This window comes from Hyla sarda, chromosome 13 (genome assembly GCF_029499605.1).
Source record: "Hyla sarda isolate aHylSar1 chromosome 13, aHylSar1.hap1, whole genome shotgun sequence".
NCBI classification, from domain to species: domain Eukaryota; kingdom Metazoa; phylum Chordata; class Amphibia; order Anura; family Hylidae; genus Hyla; species Hyla sarda.
Window position 1 is genome coordinate 22,212,703 of NC_079201.1, and position 20,392 is coordinate 22,233,094.

The following is a 20,392-nucleotide window of genomic DNA, read 5'->3' on the forward strand; positions in this document are numbered from 1 at the left end:
AACAACTGGGGCACTACAATGTGCCACACCCTGAGTTTTCTATGATGTGCCTGTTAGGCTGTGTTCACATTGCCAAAAATGTACGAAATGTCTGCCTGTAAAACACGAGCAGACATTTTGCACATTGGAATGTTCCAGCTGCCGCCAGAACTGCTCGAAAATGCGTAATCTCGTGGACAGCAATGCATTTCCGAGCAGAATCCACAGAAAGAATAGACATGTGTATTATTTCTGCGGATGCTGGAATCAGGGTTTCTGCCGTGTGCACAGTGCAGCAGAATCCTACTGAAATCAGTGGGAATTTCTGAGCAGAATATTCCCAAGGAATTTGGCTCGGAAATTCTGCCGTGTGATCAAAGCCTTAAGGCTAGGTTCACACTACGGAATCTCCGGGCAGAAAATTTCCACCCGGAGATTCCAACTGCGGCCTGCGCCAACTGATTCAGGACCGTTTGGACACTGAAGTCTCCAATAGACTGTAATGTGTTCCGCGAGTATTTCCACCTGAAGAATGAGCAACGCCATTCTTCAGACGGAAATTTCCAAGCAGATTTTCCGTTCACAAATTCCGCTTCACAAATTCCGAAGTGTGAATCTGTGAACGGAAACCCATTCACTGCACTATACATCTTAGTAAGCGGAATTTCCGCCTTTAATTTGAAGCGGAATTGCAGGTGGAAATTCCGTAGTGTGAACCTAGCCTTACTCTGGGCTGTAACGTTTACTGCCATTTTAGGACATACCAACCACTGGGTGCCGTCTAATATTTTTTGTCTATAATGTTCATATGACATTCTAATCTTTTGGTTCTTTAGGTACTTGGCCATGTTGAGCTGTGTTAAATCTCGGGCCCCGTCATGATGTGTACTCCATCTTTGTCTCACTATGATTAGACATGAATAAGACATCAATACCACTTGCACACAATGCCTTCCATCTTGGCTATTATGTTGTGGATTATACTTTAATAGCTTGTAGCCTGCAGCTGTGCTATGCGCCATCATATCAGAGGAGTTAATATTACAGGAAACCTCACCGGTTTACAAGGAGTTAATAATAAATCTCATCTCCTACATTACTGCAATTAGGAAGAAATAGAACCTCAGATGGATATTATAATAGAAAATTACCAGAAAAATAATAAGAGATATGTTATAGGGCCAGGTATTCAATATATGTTATAATTAGATAGATATCACTTCTCGGCTGGTATTGACCGCTAAAGATTGCCACCCAGTATAATGGTCTGCACAGGTCAGGCTCAATCAATACTCATTAATAATCTCAATATTAGCTCAATACCGTATGCCGGGCGCTGCGCCGAAGGTGACGTCCTCAAGAAGGAAAGCTAATTCCAGGATTCTACCTGCATCTTATTAATTTCACAGGAAGTTTCTATGTTTCCTAATGAGCGACACACTGCCACGACACCTCTCCCCATACAAGCTTAATGACATCACGAAGAGAATATATGTCAACTTAAGTGACTATTAATCCTCAAAATTAAACATATTCAGACACGTGCCACAGAAATAAAATAAATTGATGGTGTTAACTTCAGGTTCTCCTGCTGCTCCACTATAACATGTGTAATTGCCTCTGCTCCTCATTAGAGCTGAAGCTTTAGTCTCATGTCTTAATCTTATCCAATACAGTAGATATGCTGTGATGGCACCACTGGATCAGCCAATTAGCCCAAGGGTTAAAGGGGTATTCCAGGAAAAAACTTTTTTTTATATATATATATATATATATATATATATATATATCAACTGACTCCAGAAAGTTAAACAGATTTGTAAATTACTTCTCTAAAAAAAATCTTAATCCTTTCAGTACTTATGAGCTTCTGAAGTTAAAGGGGTACTCCGGTGAAAACCTTTTTTCTTTTAAATCAATTGGTGGCAGAAAGTGAAACATATTTGTAAATTACTTCTATTAAAAAATCTTAATCCTTCCAGTACTTATTAGCTGCTGAATGCTACAGAGGAAATTCCTTTCTTTTTGGAACACTGATGACATCACGACCACAGTGCTCTCTGCTGACATCTCTGTCCATTTTAGCAACCATGCATAGCAGATGCATAGCAGATGTATGCTAAGGGCAGCATGGTGGCTCAGTGGTTAGCACTGCTGCCTTGCAGTGCTGGGGACTTGGGTTCAAATCCCACTAAGGACAACAATAAATAAAGTGTTATTATTATTATTATAATAACGTCAGCAGAGAGAACTGTGCTCGTGATGTCATAGTGCAAAACGGAGCTTGTTGCCTCTTGTACCCCCCGCGCTCCTTCCCTCTCCCCTATATGCTTATGTGAGTATTTTATGCAATAAAGCAAGTAGATGAACACTGTGAGTGGCCGGTTTTTCTTTTCTTCATACAAATGTTAATATTTTACTATCACCACCACCAGTTACATATAGGAGATGTCACAGAAACTGACATTAATATATTATTATTTATAGCTGTCTGTCAGTATCTTTGCTCAGGTACTGCTAGCCTTCAAGTTTCCAGCCCAGGAATGTATCATTTTCGGGGTTTTCTGTATTAGATAATCATTATTGTTAGGAGGTGATCACAGCGATCAGCAGAAAACCTAGCAGTTAGTGTCCAATGTCCCTGCAGTGCCACCGCTGGAGAAAAGAAGCATTACACCATGCAATTTTAAATCAATGGCCCTTATTTACTAAGAGTGTTGTGTAGGTTTCTTTCTGGGTTTTAATTCCCTACAATTTTTTTCCACGGTATTTACTAAGATTTCCCTACATTTTTCACTTTCCCTACATTTTGCTTTTTTTTACACATGCTCTGATCTGTGGGGAAATCCACCACATTTTCTGTGGTAACCTTAGTAAATATGTTTTTTTTTTTTTTGTGTGTGAAAATGTCAGGAACACGCCCCTTTTCGGTGACCCCGTCCCCTTTACCATGTGGCCACGCCCCTTTTTGGGGGTTTTCTTAGCAAAATGGAGAGTTAGTCGGGGTTTTCTCAATTCTGGCGCAGACAGAATTTCTGTTCGCAATGCACCAGAATCTGGCGCACAACCCGACAAAACATGTCGGGTTTGCAATAGTAAATGAGGGCCAATGTGTTGTCTGTATAATGCAGGATCCTCCATCCTCCATGTACATTCTTATTGTAAATTGGACAGCTCCCAGCTCTATTGGTAGTACAATCCTCGGACAACTAGAAGTGCGTCTGCCTTGAACCGACAAGTCTGGTTTATAGTTTTCAGAATACAACTTCTGCTCAGGTATATATAGCCTGTGTCATAAAACTTTAGGAGCAGTTCTGGTCCACGTTTGTACTGTTCTCTAAACAATGCAGCAAATTTGGAAATCATGGTAAAATTCATGAGATATGTTCTTATGATCCTCTACATAATAAGGTATATAATTGGATAATACTACATTGTGGGTATAGCCAATGAGGTAGATATAGTAGACCTAGTCCTAGAATAGTTTGGGTTGTTATGCTTTTTGTTCTACATTCACAGTCAGAACGCTGGGACTCAGGGTCTGATATTTTAGACTGCTTTAGTGTTTATGTGGTGTCCCGGTACCGTATTTTATACGTTACCTTTGCAGAGGTCCCCATAGTCAGAGTCCCTAGGATGTCGGGGTCCCTCTTCTGTAGTTATCCCCTTGTCATCCCTCAGTTAATCTATGACTGTATAGAAGTTCACATAAGTGTAAGTATAGATAAATGTATATATGTAATTGCCTACCTGTTCAAGCATAGCAGGACCTGCGGGTCACGTGATTAGGTTAGAACTCTAGGGTTTTGCTACAGGACCTTTGGAGGTTCCCATGACGTGTTCACCCACAATGCACTGTAACGGTGAGTGACAGTTGTTATGGAACAATCCAAAATGGCCAACCCCTGCCCATATAAGGGACCTGCGCCATCTTGGGTTGCTGACTCTGGAAGAGGTAGGACCTCCACAGCTTACAAGATGATTTACTAGGCCAAAGCCTTGCGGCCTAGGCCTCTAACATAGCGGATAGACTAAGCAATTCCCTGCTACTCATCGCAATATCACTTGACCTAAACGCACCCTTAAATCCATTGGATCTATGCTACAAAATCTCTGAGAAGCTAAATTGGGCTTATCTGATCCCAACCAACTGTCAGTCGCTGCTCAAGCTATATGCAAAGAGACTATGTTATCTGGACTGTTACTATTGCTGCATGTACAGAAATTCTTCAGTAAAAGTTCCTGCAAGTTTTCAGTTAACAGTGGTTGTGGATAATCCTTTATTTCTGCATCACCTATTGCTCTTGGGAAGGGTGGCAATAGGCCTATCAAGATTACAGTATTTAACCCTCACCCTGGCGTCACGAGTGACAAGGGTTAACAGCGCCCTTACCTATCCTGAACAGCAACACCCTAGTTACCCTACACCCCACAAGGCTTTATCCCAAATCCGCCATCACATTTAGATATGTTGTCAGACTGTCGTCATCTGACAGTCAGTGTTGTCATGGGGGACCTGATAGTCCACCATGCGCTTCAGTTGATGAACAAGCACGTATCCTGAGTTTGTATTTAGAAGATTGACTCAGTATTTCTATAATGTCTTTATATATTTTTTTAACATGGATTTAACTTTATTAGCATAAAAGAAGAACTTAAAGAAGAAGAAGACAAAATCAGCATGTGTGAATACTTGGACCAGGTTCCTTTAAATGTAGCAGGGTTGGGATATCTCCGTAAGCACGGACAGCACAACACAATTGAGTGGAAACAAATGATAGAGATAGACAATGCAGTGCTCCATCTGTATTTAATGGCCGTGACGCCATTCATTCCTGTACACATGGTATTTGGCTCTACCCTTGTGAATTGCTGCACTGAAAAGCATATAGATTCATTATTACCCAGCATCCACCTCTGGGACCCGAAGCCTAAACATACGTGTACCTGTGTATGTAGGACTGATAGAAGGAAATAATAAAGGCGCTCAGGAATGATATTTGATGTTGCCCGCCAGTAATAGAGCGAGTGTAATGTCTGGTATTTCAGCAGCCTCTGGATATGGGAGGAATGACAATCAGAAGCATTTCTGTGGCTGCAGAGTGGGCAGGCCGCTGCGCCGGTGACAGCGGGACATTATCTAGAAATGAATGCTTTCTTGTCCTTTCATTTAGAGTGGACCTCCATTCATACGCTCGTCCAGATTACACCGCCGCTGGAAACACCAGGGAACTATCAACACTGTGACTTAAATGAGTCCATTAAGATGCAGCGGGCTCGGTGGAACCCAGCGAGCTCTCAGTGTGATATCACCTCTCCTGTTACACTCATGGATGCTGGCAGGTACCCTGCGTATTGTCTTATATGAGGCGACTTACTGCGCTGATAATACTCCAATCTATTACTGGATTCATTATAGGATCCTTTTCCCAAATGCCTGTAATACTATTGGATTATTGCCCACACTGACGTAAACTGTCCTGTCGCTTAAAGAGGCAAAGCACCAGATATACAATGTAACATGGAAAATGTTGTCCTTGTTATATTTGGCTTGTTGATGCTGCTTACAGCTGTATAACAGGCCTCCTATGTTCAAGTCCTTGACTTTGATCTATAAATAAGCAGCAGTTTGTTGTAGCTGAGACAATTTGCATTTTTACAGTCATTTACGTATTGAATTTTATGGCATTTGATCATTAGCAAAGATCTCCAGTCAGTGCCGCTACTTGCACCTCCGCATATGTGATCAGGAATGTGGGCATTCTCAGGGCCGGTTTTAGGCTCAGCGTGGCCCTAGGCAAAATCAAATGTGGGGCCCCAAAAGTCATAATAGTGCACTAACCAGATTTGCACATTTTTGGTCACTTCAAATACCATAAAAAATATCTAAAAAGCAATTGAAAAGTCCCATTAAAACAAAAATGGTACAGATAAAAACTACAAATCAAATTGCAAAAAATGGCCCTCATACATCCCCATATACAGAAAAATAAAAGAGTTATAGGGATCAGAATAGTACAATTTTTATTTTTGTATAGTTCCCCCCACCTTAGGTGTGCAGTACAGTTCCCCCCACATTAGGTGTGCAGTACAGTCCCCCCCACATTAGGTGTGCAGTACAGTCCCCCCCACATTAGGTGTGCAGTACAGTCCCCCCCACATTAGGTGTGCAGTACAGTTCCCCCCACATTAGGTGTGCAGTACAGTCCCCCCCACATTAGGTGTGCAGTACAGTCCCCCCCACATTAGGTGTGCAGTACTGTTCCCCCCACATTAGGTGTGCAGTACTGTTCCCCCCACATTAGGTGTGCAGTATAGCTCCCCCAAATTAGGTGCAGTACAGTTCACCCACATTAGGTGCAGTATAGCTACCCCACATTAGGTGCAGTACAGTTCCCCCACATTAGGTTGGCAGTATAGCTCCCCCAATTAGGTTGGCAGTATAGCTCCCCCACATTAGGTGCAGTATAGTTTCCCCACATTAGGTGCAGTATAGTTCCCCCACAGACATACAGCCTTCAGCCATATACAGTGTATGGCTGGAGGTTGTATGTCTGTATGCTGCCCCGCTTCAGTGTTCCGACCACCGGTCCGAGGTCACGATCTACTGCTATGGCCTATAGACCATAGCAGTAGGGACCGGAGGACCGGTGGTCGGAGCACCGAAGAGGACGTGCTGGTGCTGGTGACTTACCATTCTGGCCGGCGCTTGTCCTCCTCTCAGCTCCGCTCCTCCGTTTCTATGGGCGCACACACGGGACGTCAGTGACATCCCTGCGTACGCTAACTCCTGGCGGCTCCTGCATTTTTAAAGTTAACGCGGGGGCCGCCGCAGAAAGGTAAAGGACATCCTTGTGACCCGAAAAGATTTTTCGGGACACAGGGATGTCCAGAATGTTACGGGGGCCCCCTGCGGGCTGCTCAGTGGCGTCCGCGGATCCCCCAGGCCTATGATTAGGCCTATGCTGAGTAGCCGGAAGGGGGCCCCCTGGGAGATGGGGGGCCTAGGAAATTGCCTGGTTTGCCCCGCCCTAACGCCGGCCCTGGGAATTCTTTAGTTTCAATGGTTTCTACTTTGGCTCCACTTAAAGAGCCCCTGTCATCTTGTATAAGCTCTAGTTTTTAAGAAACTTTATTATGTATAGTATTTATAGATGTTTATCACTATATCTCACCACTTTATGCAGGTCTGCTGTAAGGCCAGTAAAAGTAGCATTGCTGTCAGACCCAGTCTAAGAAACCTTACCTTCTCTGGTTTGGATGTGACCTCAAAACAGAATTCATTATCTTTATCCCATCTCGCCTCAGCCCCCACCCAACCTATTAAATTACAGTCAATGGCTCCACTCTTTCCCCAGTCCCACAATCCTGTTGCCTTGGGGTCACTTTCGACTCTATGCTGTCTTTAGAACTGCATATCTAGGCCCTTACCCCTTTGTGCTGCCTCCTTTAAACTTTGAATCAGCTAAACTACTAGTACATGTCCTCATCTTCTCCCACTTAAACTACTGCAACATCCTCCTTTGTGGCCTTCCATCAAACACATTTACTCCCCTCCATACTACTGTTCGACTGATCCACATCTCCCCTTGCCCTTCCTTTTCCTATCTCTTTATCGCCCAATGAGTTCAGTTTAAACAGTTAACCATAAGGCCGTCCACAAGCTGTCCCCTCCATACATCTCTGACCTGAGCCCCCTATACCACCCCTCATATAGTTTTCAATCCTTTCAAAACCTTCCCCAGTGCTCTCCTCTTGTCCACACCTCACATAGCCATCTCCAGGATTTCTCCTCAGCTTTCCCAATACACTGAAACCCGCTACCACACCACATCTGGCTTTCACCCAACAACAAGACCTTAAAAAGAAACCTGAAAACTCCTCTCTTCAGTAAAGCCTATGACCTACAATATGACCTACAATAACCCAGCTGCCTTCCTAAATGCTGACAATGGACCTGCGGTATCATTTACCAACTATTTACCTCCCCTTGTAGATTGTAAGCCCTTGGTCCCTCTCTGCCTTTATATCTGTGTAGCAAAAATAGAAAAAGAGGCGGCACTGTAGTGTAATCTAGCGGTCCCGTGAACGCTGAAGCTGAGCTGATGTGGATGGATGGGTGGTGCGGCAATGATGTCAGGGGTGCGCTTATATGGCACATACAGAGATGCTTATGCAAAAAGAAAAAAAAAAGTACCGTATATACTCGAGTATAAGCCGAGTTTTTCAGCACGATTTTTCGTGCTGAAAACACCCCCCTCGGCTTATACTCGAGTGAACTCTCCACCCGCAGTGGTCTTCAACCTGCGGACCTCCAGAGGTTTCAAAACTACAACTCCCAGCAAGCCCGGGCAGCCATCGGCTGTCCGGGCTTGCTGGGAGTTGTAGTTTTGAACCCTCCGGAGGTCCGCAGGTTGAAGACCACTGCGGCCTTCGACATCATCCAGCCCCCTCTCACCCCCCTTTAGTTCTGTACAGTACTCACCTCCGCTCGGCGCTGGTCCGGTGCTGCAGGGCTGTCTGGAGAGGAGGTGGTCCGGTGGGATAGTGGTTCCGGGCTGCTATCTTCACCGGGGAGGCCTCTTCTAAGCGCTTTGGGCCCGGCCCCAGAATAGTCACGTTGCCTTGACAACGACGCAGAGGTACGTTCATTGCCAACGTACTTCTGCGTCATTGTCAAGGCAACGCCTCTATTCCAGGCCGGAAGCGCGGAGAAGAGGCGCCCCCGGTGAAGATAGCAGCCCGGAACCACTATCCTACCGGACCACCTCCTCTCCGGACAGCCCTGCAGGACCGGACCAGCGCCGAGCGGAGGTGAGTACTGTACAGAACTAAAGGGGGGTGAGAGGGGGCTGGATGATGTCGAAGGCCGCAGTGGTCTTCAACCTGCGGACCTCCGGAGGTTTCAAAACTACAACTCCCAGCAAGCCCGGACAGCCGATGGCTGCCCGGGCTTGCTGGGAGTTGTAGTTTTGAAACCTCTGGAGGTCCGCAGGTTGAAGACCACTGAGGGCGGATGATGAGAAGAGGATGATGAAGGGGGGGTGTGGGATGATGACAAGAGGATGATGAAGGGGGGGGTGGGATGATGAAGGGGGGTGGGGATGATGAAGGGGGGTGGGGATGATGACAAGGGGATGATGAAGGGGGGATGTGTGGGATGATGACAAGGGGATTATGAAGGGGGGGGATGTGTGGGATGATGACAAGGGGATGATGAAGGGGGGATGTGTGGGATGATGACAAGGGGATGATGACAGGTGATGATGATGAGGGTCTGGATGATGACAGGCAGTGATGATGATGAGGATGTTAATGATGGGTCTGGATGATGACAGGGGGGGATGATGTATTTCCCACCCTAGGCTTATACTCGAGTCAATAACTTTTCCTGGGATTTTGGGTTGAAATTAGGGGTCTCGGCTTATACTCGGGTCGGCTTATACTCGAGTATATACGGTACATAATTACGCACTCACCCGGTTTCATGCCAAAGAATGGGTATCTTTATTCCAGGATTAACATGGAGAACAGGTCGGGAAGAGGAAGGAGATGGAGCTTGGCCGAGCTCGTGGAACGACGGTCCCGTTTCGCGGGTTCCCGCTTGGTCACGCCCCTGGGGCGTGACCAAGCGGAGAACCCGTGAAACGGGACCGTCGTTCCACGAGCTCGGCCGAGATCCATCTCCTTCCTCTTCCCGACCTGTTCTCCTGTTTTCCATGTTAATCCTTGAATAAAGATACCCATGCTTTATATCTGTTTGTCATCTACTGTTACGCGTTCTTTGTTCTTGTATTTGTATTATTTATCCCGTTATAATACAGCTCCATGGAACCAATGGCACTATAAAAAAACAAACAAACAAACAATAATACCTTTCAGTTTTTGCTTGTCATATTCTTGGGGACCTGTACAATGTCCTTTTTTTTTATTAATGTGCAAAAATTGGGAAACGCTACTAACCTCATTGCCTGTGATGGAGGATAAGAGCCTAAGGGGCCCTAACTACTTGCTGGTACAGGGCCAAGGAACTACTCTTGGTAGCCCTTAATTTCTGATCAGTGGGTATCTGACCTCTGGATACCCCACTGATCCTGAGAATGAAGAGGTATAGCTGGTTTAGTGCAACATCCCTACACTGGGGCCCTCTGGCCTGAACATGACCCGATTCACTTGAATGACCAAGGCACCGCTGAGCAAAGAAAATCAGTGAAGGGGACCCTGAGCTAAACCCTGTCATTCTAAGGATCAGTGTCTGTTCAGAAGGTCAGATCCTACCGATCATAACATGAGGCCATATCACATTAGAAGAAGGGAATACCACTTTAAACTTTTGTTTTTTTTTGTATACTTAACTGCCCCCAACCAAAATCCCCCTTCTTCAGTCATTCTTAAGACGTATTCTAGTTTCAGCAAATAACATTTATTCATTATACTATTTTTCAGTATGTTTTTTTTGTATTTGTCATTTTTTTTGTATTGTATTTTTCAGTATGTTTTTTTTGTCATTTGAAGGGAATTATTTACCTCCAGGGATATAAGATATGTTCTGGTCACATGATGATCATAAAGCAGAGGTCTTGAATGTTATAATACTTCCTTATTAAAACAACCACAATCTGCATCCATAGATCAGTACAATGTCGTGACCAGAGTTAGGGCCCTTTAAAATAGAGATGCATAGTACTTTACTAATGTCATAGAAAGATCTATGGACAAAGAAGTTCCCAACAGTGGTAAACCATAAAAATACATAATTGTAGCAGAGTGTCAGACCCAGACGCCATTGTACGTACAATGCCTTTGAGGACAACTACTCTCTTTTTTCTCTGCTTCTTGATGCAAAACGGGCTTTACACGAAGCCGACAGTAATTCAGAGAGATGACACTTTGCATAAAGTGCCATGGAAATGCCCAGCTGCTGTAAAGCATTGTCAGGTAGTGGCCTTCACCCTATTCCCAAACCTGGACATTGACCTGCGTCGACTTGATGGCAATCCAGAAATATTTATGATGAAGCCATGGACTGAAGTGAACTGAATACATAATCCTCTATGAGAATTTCAACAAAAAGATTCAGTATCTGCTCCTCTCCAGAGGGCGATTTCCGTGTGAGCAGATTCAGCGTTATGTTCTTCCAATAACAGTTGTGTAACAGACAATATTTTTCTACTTGACCCGGTGAGAAATGATACCAGAGAGACGCTCCATGGCCGGGGCGAAGCTGGAGGTTATTTCTCATACTTTGTTGTAGATGTTTTTTTTATCGCCTCTCTGAAAGAGATATGAATACGTATAATTCAGCTGCATGCAGAAAGAACAGGCTCCTACGCAGGCTTATAAAAAAATGAATCATTACAAGCGGCCCGGAGATGGTGGCGATAGCAGAATATGGCTCCACATCTGGACCCCAAAACCAAGAAGTAAAAATAAAAATGGATCAAAAAGTTGAATAAAAATGAAGTTTAAATAAAAACCCACTTGGGGGGGGGGGGGGGGGGGGTGTATCACTGATTAACAATATGTATTTTGCTTTCAAGTGTGGCAAAATTTTGAGCAGCCTACAAACTAGGCAAAAACATCCGCGGAAGCTGACTTTTGCATGAGCAAGCTTTTTGACAGGATCAATATTATGGACTGAATTTATTAAATGTCACATTTCAAGTTTTTCCGCATAAAAAGTCACATTCTGAGGCCACACAGGGGGCGGTGTATTTTCAAGCTCAAATCAAGAGGCGGTGTATTATAGGGTTTATGTGCTATGGGTGCACAGCCATGAAATTGACAAGGAGTCCAACTAATGATATGTTACACAGTGGGAAAATCAGTCTATCAATACCTTTAATAACATACGCGCAGCACAAGAAACTGAGCAAATTATAAATTCTCCCCCCCCCCAGGCACCAAATGGTATACATTGACCTCCTAAAATAATACTTTTGCAACTAGGTCTGAAGTCAATTTAAGAACAGAATTAGATCAAGTTCTAACAAAAACAACAAAAATAAATCCTACCAAATTAATCATTTTAATGAAAATCTAAGATCTTATTTTAGCTGTAGACAGATAATGATTCCATTTCCCATATCCATATGCAAAGTGCTTTGCCCACAGCGGCGTTGCCCTGTAATAATTGTATCTGTGTCAGGCGACCTGCAGGGGTTAACAACTATGGTATAGAGATGGAGCTGCCGGAACGGATTATGTATTCCCGCTATAATAGGCTCCTCTGGGCAGGAATTAATCACGTCAACAGTTCTCCTCAGCGGGGCGTCACACCTGACTGAGGCCGCTGGAGGGTAGCCTTCTTGTTGCGATCTTCCCTGCGGCTGATAAACACTTTACTACTTGAGGGATCAACCACTGTCACCGGTTAAGGGGTTAATCCAGCCTGCAAGGAAATTTACTATAACTCAATACATAAAGTGCAATTTCAAGTTGTTTTTTCTCTCCTACATGCACAGCTTGCAGTTTTCTGAAAAGTGCTTGTTTTATCATCGGAATACCGGTAGGTTTTCGACTGTCCTGGCTCCACTCGTGTGCAGATAGGTTGTATACAGTGCAAAGGCATTGGGCTACATCCGAATGCCGTATCACTATGGAACAATCACTTATCGCTACAGAAGTCATGTAAATCCAAAAAAGTCAGCAATGATTCATTGGTGAAGAAAGAGGAATCTCCACTTTTTATTTTACTGGAGTTCTCCTTTAAACTTTTAAAAACACCAATTTTATAATTGACTTTTGGTGAAAACTGACAGCACTTGTTCACGTCCCCATTTGGAAAGAAGAATGGCACACCCCTAATGTTTTTTTTTATTGCAAATAGTAAGGTGGCTGTAGAAAAGTCCCACGTCTTCTACCACCCCAGGGGAGTGGGAGAAAGTTAAAACTGAGTTCCTTCTCTTTATTGGTTTCATAGACTGCATGACCGCCATTATAGTAGCTGCACCTTTTCTTTAAGAAATATTGGTGGAAATAGTAAACAAGCTAGTTTATTGATTTCTGGGCTTCACCTTCGTTCAATTTACTTTAAAGTGAAAACATGGCTTTGTGCAACTTCCCCTCTGTATGGGCATTTTAGATATGGTGGTATTAATGGGGACCTATCCTAAAGGTGGAGGGGCCCTGTGCTGGTGGACATGCCACACATATATTTTAAATGGGAAGATGCAGTACAAAGGCTTAGCACCACTTAGGCTAGGTTCACATGGCCGTTCTCTCCTGTCCTGCTACTCTCCCATCATTGCTGCTAAACGGACCATACTAACAAACTGTTGCAAAGGGATGCCATTAAGTTTCATCCTGTTGAATCAGTTTTTAATTAGTTTGTATCCTTTATTGGTTGCTCACACCTTTTCTGAGCATGCTCAGAAGTAATATCGGATCAAAGACGGATTGAAAAAAACAGGTGCAAATGGATGACATTACAGGCTCATCCATTTGCCATAGACTTCAATGTTAAATTTCATATATCCGTTTCAAATCTATTACTTTTGACGGAGAAAACAATACTGCATGCAACGTCTTTTCTCCGCTAAAAATAACAGAATAGGAACCAAACGAGTGCAAATGGGTGACAAAGGACTGTATCCTACATCAGTTTGCAAAAGGCTTGAACGGATTTGAGAACGGGCAAGAATTAACAGGTACAGACGTTTATGTGAATGAGCCCTAAGTTATGTTTAATTGTACAAATCTGGTAAAGCCTCTACGCCAGAGTCCCAAAATGTAAACCAACAACATATGAAGCGAGGTTCACATTGCTGTTGTGTTCTTCCCCGTTCTGTGGCCATTCGGCTCTTTTTTTTCTGCCTCAAAACAGGTTGAAGCACAACTGACACCATCAGATCCCGACGGATCCCATTGACTTGAATGGGGTTTGTCAGTCATCCAGTGGTTTACCGGAGTTTAGCTAAGAAAAAAAATAGATCTCAAAGTCAGAAGGACTAAATGCTATCCAATTTTTCCAGAGGTATAAATTAAAAATAGCATCTGGTGATCAACTATTTCAAGCCTTTTAGGCATTTTTTACGCCAGCTAGACATACTGAAACATTTTCTGTTGAGTCTAGACACAACCCCAGACTTGGCAAACAACTCTACAAAGTCCAATCTCCCTTGGGTGGCAATGACTTACCCCCATTATAGAAGGGCTGTAGAACTCAACTCAGAGATGTTAGCGTTAATCTCTATGGTAAATACAAGTTAAAATGGGGAAAAGGAAGATGAGACCGATTCTGTGTTGTTCTTTCATAGGCTTAGAACACAAAGCTGTCTTTGAAAATAGGTCATTTCAAGGGCTTCTCCCTCTATTGAAATTCAGCTCCTTATTATTATTTTTAATAAATGGAGGCTGCGTGACAACAAATCCTTGCACCAGGAATCCTGCGTAGCATTCACCGCTGTACCTGTCCCTCCCACCTGCCGGCAGCTGGCATCAAACGTTGCAGACAGGACACACCGCACGCTTCCATTGCGCATCTAACCGCGATCCAAGCTACGCGGCTGCTTATGGCTTTAATTAGTCTCCTGCTACCCACGATGCATTGTGGCCCAGCCATGGAGCCCGGTTATTAAAAAGGGAAGAAAAGAAAAACACAGAATAATAATATGTTTGTTCCATCTCCAAAGATCCAGATTGCTGCTGGTCACAATTCATGCAACGTGACAAGGTCATGTATTTCTGCAATAGACAACCACCTATGGCCTGTAATGGGAGGAAAAATTCTCCCCGAAGACATAACTTCAAACTCCAGGGCCCCAGTACAAGATCTTTAACTGGGCCCCCCACCGACCACGCATCAATTAGAATAGTGATGTCTTCCTGGAAGAGCAGAGGGGTCTCGAAGTCCCTTCGGGCACCAGATACAACTGCTGTCTCTGCACTTTCTGCTAGACGAAGCAAGTAATAGAAAAGAGCAGACCCCGAAGGGAAAAAAATATCAGAAAATCAAAACCAGTGCCCACCTTCTTGTGCTTGTCTCCATTATCTAACATTACCCACCATTGCCCACCATGTAATAACAGACGGAGCTACCATGCATAGCCATGTCCATAGACTAAGTACCTGTATATGGCCAATATAATTCTTCCAGACATACACAACAGACCAGTTATCCTGAACCTGTGGCCCTTCAACAATTTCCAGCTTCTCCTGGTCGCCGCAGTTCTCAGGGCATGATAGGAGTTGTAGTTCTGCAACAGCTTGAGAACCACTATTCAGGGACCAGTGCATTTTAGAGGAGGCCGCCGATAGTACGTGTGCGCTGCACACTGGAAAGGACAAATGTTGTGAAGCTGTAGGTTGTAGGGTCACAGTTGGCCAATGGGAGTCTGCACAAATGGGAATAGTCTCTTACCCTTGGGGTGTCTGGGAACAAATGTGCCTGTGGTATTAAGTGGAAATAATTGTGACTGCGACACTGTTGTAAACCACTCTGGTGGATAAACATTTTTAAGTAGAAGTAATTTACAAATCTGTTGAAAAACAAAATTTTGTAAAATAAGCAGTTTTCTATGTGCAAGCCAATGCAGGATACAGTCTCTAAAAGGGGTAGTCCAGTGGTGAAAAATTTGTAGGGTCTTTGCCCTGGGCCAGAATATGTTTGAAGTACCTGAAAGACGTCCATGGGAATTGATCCCAGGGCCACATGTCTGTAAGGCTATGTTCACACGGCGGAATTTCTGTAATTCCGCTAAAATTCTGCACAGAAAAGCAGTTTTTTTTTGTGTGGAATTTGATCAAAATTTGGATGGAATTCCAGCAGAAATTCTGTGCACATAAAACACAAAATTCTGATGAAATTTAAAGCCTACTGATTTCAATGTGATTCCACCGCAGAATTCCGCAAAATTAAAGACCGTGGTGTGAACATAGTCTAAGGCTCCTGAGCACTACTCCCCTCCCGCGTCTTCAGTGTATGAGCGCTTTAAGTCATTTATGTATATCTTGCACCTGATGTTAATCTGTTAGAAACTCTTTGAGTTATCTCCACCACGTTGTGGCGAAGCGCAGCGCCCGGAATGTTCAATTACCGTAAATCTTTTTTTAATTGAGGGAAAAAAATACAACTGATTGTTTTGAGTCATAAAAAATTAACCTGTTGGATTCCGCTGGAATGGATCAAAGAAAGCGCTTAATACAACGGGACACGCCAAGAGACAGTATTTAATCAGGACCGGAATCATTATGCGGGGCTAGGGGGCGGGGCTATGTGCCGCACTGATGAGAAATTAATACGGCAGCTGTGCTAACGAGCAGCATTAATGATGATGTTAAAGGCAAATACTTTTCATGTTTGTAATTACGATTACAGGCATGGTAACAAGCTCTCTGTCATGGGGCTGACGTTTGGTGACTTTGTTGGGTTGTCAATAGGTTAAAAAAATTGATCTTTCATCCTCTCAGGTGTTGCAAAACTACAAATCCCAGCATGTCTGGGCATGCTGGGAGTTGTAGTTTTGCATACGCTGGATAGTCTGGCGAACACTGCTCTAGAATTAGGACATGCTGGAAGTTGTAGTTTTTCAACAGGTGGATGGCCTTAGGTTGTCGAAAACTGCTGTAGACCACCTTCAGGCTGTCACAGCTGCTGGGAGTTGTAGTTTTGCAACAGCTGGAGAGACGCAGGTTGAGAACACTTCTGTAAACCAGCCACAGACTTTCAGAGCATACTGGGAGTTGTAGTTCAGCAATATTTCGACAGCCTCAGGTTAGACAACATTGCTCTGGACCAGCCACAGGGTGTCAGGACATGCTGAGAGTTGTAGTTTTGCAACAGCTGGAGAACACTTCTCTAAACCAGTTGCATTCTGTCCCTGTGTGGCGACACGGGAATGCAAGGAATTCCTAATCACTACGTGACGCCAGGGCACCATTAGCCTATACACGGTCCGAGGTGGAGACAGCTTCTCCTGGGCCAGAAACGCAGAGTAAAGAACTGAGTTGTAGTAGTTTAACAACAGGTGAATTGCCACAATCCGCAGGTATGCTGGGAGGTGTAGTCTTGCAACAGATTGGAGAATACTGTAGTGGACGATAAAGAAGACCATTATACAGTATGTCGCTGCTGTTGAATCTTACGATAGAAAACATTTTGCATTGGTTTGGTTACAGTTTGCTTAAAGGGGTTATCCAGGGGAAAACTTTTTTTTTATATATATATATCAACTGGCTCCAGAAAGTTAAACAGATTTGTAAATTACTTCTATTAAAACTCTTAATCCTTTCAGTACTTATGAGCTGCTGAAGTTGAGTTGTTCTTTTCTGTCTAAGTGCTTTCTAATGACACGTGTCTCGGGAACCGCCCAGTTTAGACGCGAATCCCCTAAGCAAACCTCTTCTACTCTGTGCAGTTCCCTAGACAAGCAGAGATGTCAGCAGAGAGCACTGTTGCCAGACAGAAAAGAACAACTCAACTTCAGCAGCTGATAATTATTGGAAGGATTAAGATTTTTTAATAGAAGTCATTTACAAATCTGTTTAACTTTCTGGAGCCAGTTAATATATATATAAAAAAATAGTTTTTTTTCCTGGAATACCCCTTTAACCCCTTCACATCCGTAGGTGTTCATTTCCACCATCTCTGACAATGCTCTGGATCACACAGGTCTATGTAGCTCTGGGAAAAGGTAGAGAAAACTCGAGTTGATTCTTTTCTCTCTGCAGAATCTGCAGTCATGGCCAGAACACTGATCTGAAGAGATAATCCCAGGCGTTCGCATATTTTACCACTTCTTGTTTATGCTACGTTCACGTTATATCTCATAAAACAAGAACCCTGTTGCTATCACTTGCCTTGTGTGGCTGGCAGAGCCCAGGGAATTATCATACATATTCATCATCCTCCCTTTCCCTATATTTAGTTACCTCCGCCATGTAATTAATGCAGCGCGGGGAGGACGGAGGACGATCGCTCATTTGCACCGGTCTGTAATGAGGAACTAATGACTCTGTCACCATGAATTATCCTCATTCCCCCTCCAGTCTGCATGGAAATTGCCTGTATGTTTAATGTGGTATAAGGAACAGGCGGTCAACTGCTGTCCAGGCATGATGGGAGTTGTAGTTTGGCAATAGATGAAGTGCCACCGGTATCAAATTAGTAGTATATGCAAAAGTGTTTCCCAACCAGGGGGCCTCCAGCTGTTGCAAAACTACAACGCCCAGCATGCCCGGACAGCCGGAGGCTGTCCGGGCATGCTGGGCGTTGTAGTTTTGCAACAGCTGGAGGCCCCCTGGTTGGGAAACACTGGTACACCAAGTAAACTGTAAGGGGGTTAGTTCACACTGAGAAAATTTAGGCAGAATCTGCAAGGAACTTGATGCGCATTACACTTTAAAATTCCGCACAGATTGAAGCTTCAATAAGATTTTCATGGGATTTCTGCGACTTTGTTGACGCGAGAAATTTCCAAATTCCACCAAAAGAATGGAAAAAAAGGTCCATTTATCCGCCGGAATGCGTAAGTAAAATCCCATGAATTTTTATTGAAACTTTTTTGGGCATTTCAATGTCAAATTTAAATTCTGTGTCAAATAAGCGCCACTTCTGCATCATTTTAGCGTGAGGCATAAAGAGGATTTCTGCTCCATAATTTGTGAACGTACTCAAAGGCCGGGTTCACACGGCAGATTTTCTGCACTAAATTTCATTAGAGGGGTATTCCAGGAAAAAACATATATATATATCAACTGGCTCCAGAAAGTTAAACAGATTTGTAAATTACTTCTATTAAAAAATCTTAATTCTTTCAATAATTATCAGCTGCTGAAGTTGAGTTGTTGTCTTCTGTCTGGCAACATTGCCGTCTGCTGACACCTCTGCTTATCTCGGGAACTGCACAGAGTAGAAGAGGTTTGCTATGGGGATTTGCTTCTAAACTGGGCGGTTCCTGAGACAGGTGTCATCAGAGAGCACTTAGACAGAAAAGAACAACTCAACTTCAGCAGCTCATAAGTACTGAAAGGATTAAGATTTTTTTTTTAATAGAAGTAATTTACAAATCTGTTTAACTTTCTGGAGCCAGTTGATATATATATATATATATAAGTTTTTTTTCCTGGATAACCCCTTTAATTTATAGACAATACACTTCAATGAAATTCCTGCAGCGGAAATTCTGCTGTGTGAATGGGACAGATTAATCGCATTGAAGCGGGAATTGGCTATAAATTCATGCAGAATTTTCATGCAAAATTCCATGCAGAAATTCTGCCGTGTGAACCTGTCCTTTAGGCTATGCTCACACAACGGAATTTCTGTGCAGAATATTCAATGGGATCCGCTGTGCTATGCAAATGGTAGAATATTTGGTGCGGAAATTCCGATTCCACTGTCTGCAGAGAGAATGGACATGTCCTTTCTTTCTGCGGACTCCGCATGGAAATGCATTGCTGTCTATGAAGATGGCGCATTCCCATGTTATGCCGGTGCCCGCAGTCTGCGGAATGTCCGCACGGATATTTTCCGCGTGGACATTCCGACGTGAGAAGAGCGCTCCATAGCGTAATACCGCAAGGTAGGGGATCCGCAGATAGAATAGAAAATGCCCTTACCATAAGCGGTTGTGTAAGCTCACACACAACAGTGGTCAGAGTGAGTGAGAGGCAGGTCCAGTCTGAAGCCTTCCCATCCGAGCAAGACAATGGCTGGGAAAAACTTCAAGGTGTGATGGGATTCAATGGCGCTGAGCAGGAGCAGACACGTCAGGTAGGACGGAAGATAGCTTTATTAAAACAATGCAACGTGTTTCACCGCAGGTGCGGCTTCATCAGGCATCTGCCTGATGAAGCCGCACCTGCGGTGAAACGCGTTGCATTATTTTAATAAAACTATCTTCCGTCCTACCTGATGTGTCTGCTCCTGCTCATGGCCTAATGGCTCGTTCACATGGGCGGATTTTATTGCGATCTGGTAGCGTGTTTCCTACTGCGAGTTCCATGCTGTGAGTCTTCTGTTGCCTCCTGTGTTGAGTGATTTCACAGACCTGGACGTCTCTAATCTTTTTTATTGATCTTCTCTCTTTCAGACATGGGGAACTTTGAGGATGGGGACACTTCCGTCTCCGTATCTCATGGGGACGCAGCGGTCATCCATGCTCCCAGCATTGCCAGCTTCCCTCAGCCGCAAGTCATGTGGTTCAGAGATGGAAGGAAGATCCCTCCCAGCAGCCGCATGTAAGTGTATGGGGAATGGTGTGAAGCGTAGATTATCTAACACTAATCAACACCTCCGTCATTTCCATAACATTGTAACAGTACACTAATAGCTTCTTCCCAACAAGCCCAGCTTAAGGTCAGAGTGCTGTCATGTTATGCGTATACCGTAATGACTGCATGAATAACGCTTGTCTGTGTTTGTGTTTAGGTACAAATATGTATAATTACAAATGGTCTTTAGGATTCAGTG

At 43.8% G+C, this 20,392-nt stretch overlaps 1 protein-coding gene across 12 annotated transcripts in view; it reads left to right on the top strand.

The window, feature by feature from the left end:
- The window catches only part of SDK2 (sidekick cell adhesion molecule 2), a 727,771-nt gene that overhangs the window by 593,027 nt on the left and 114,352 nt on the right, over positions 1-20,392 (top strand). For all 12 annotated transcript variants that reach the window (XM_056550647.1, XM_056550649.1, XM_056550648.1 and 9 more), the window contains one exon: positions 20,013-20,160. In XM_056550647.1, the coding sequence (XP_056406622.1) occupies positions 20,013-20,160 (148 nt within the window). The remainder of the gene's footprint in view (positions 1-20,012; positions 20,161-20,392) is intronic.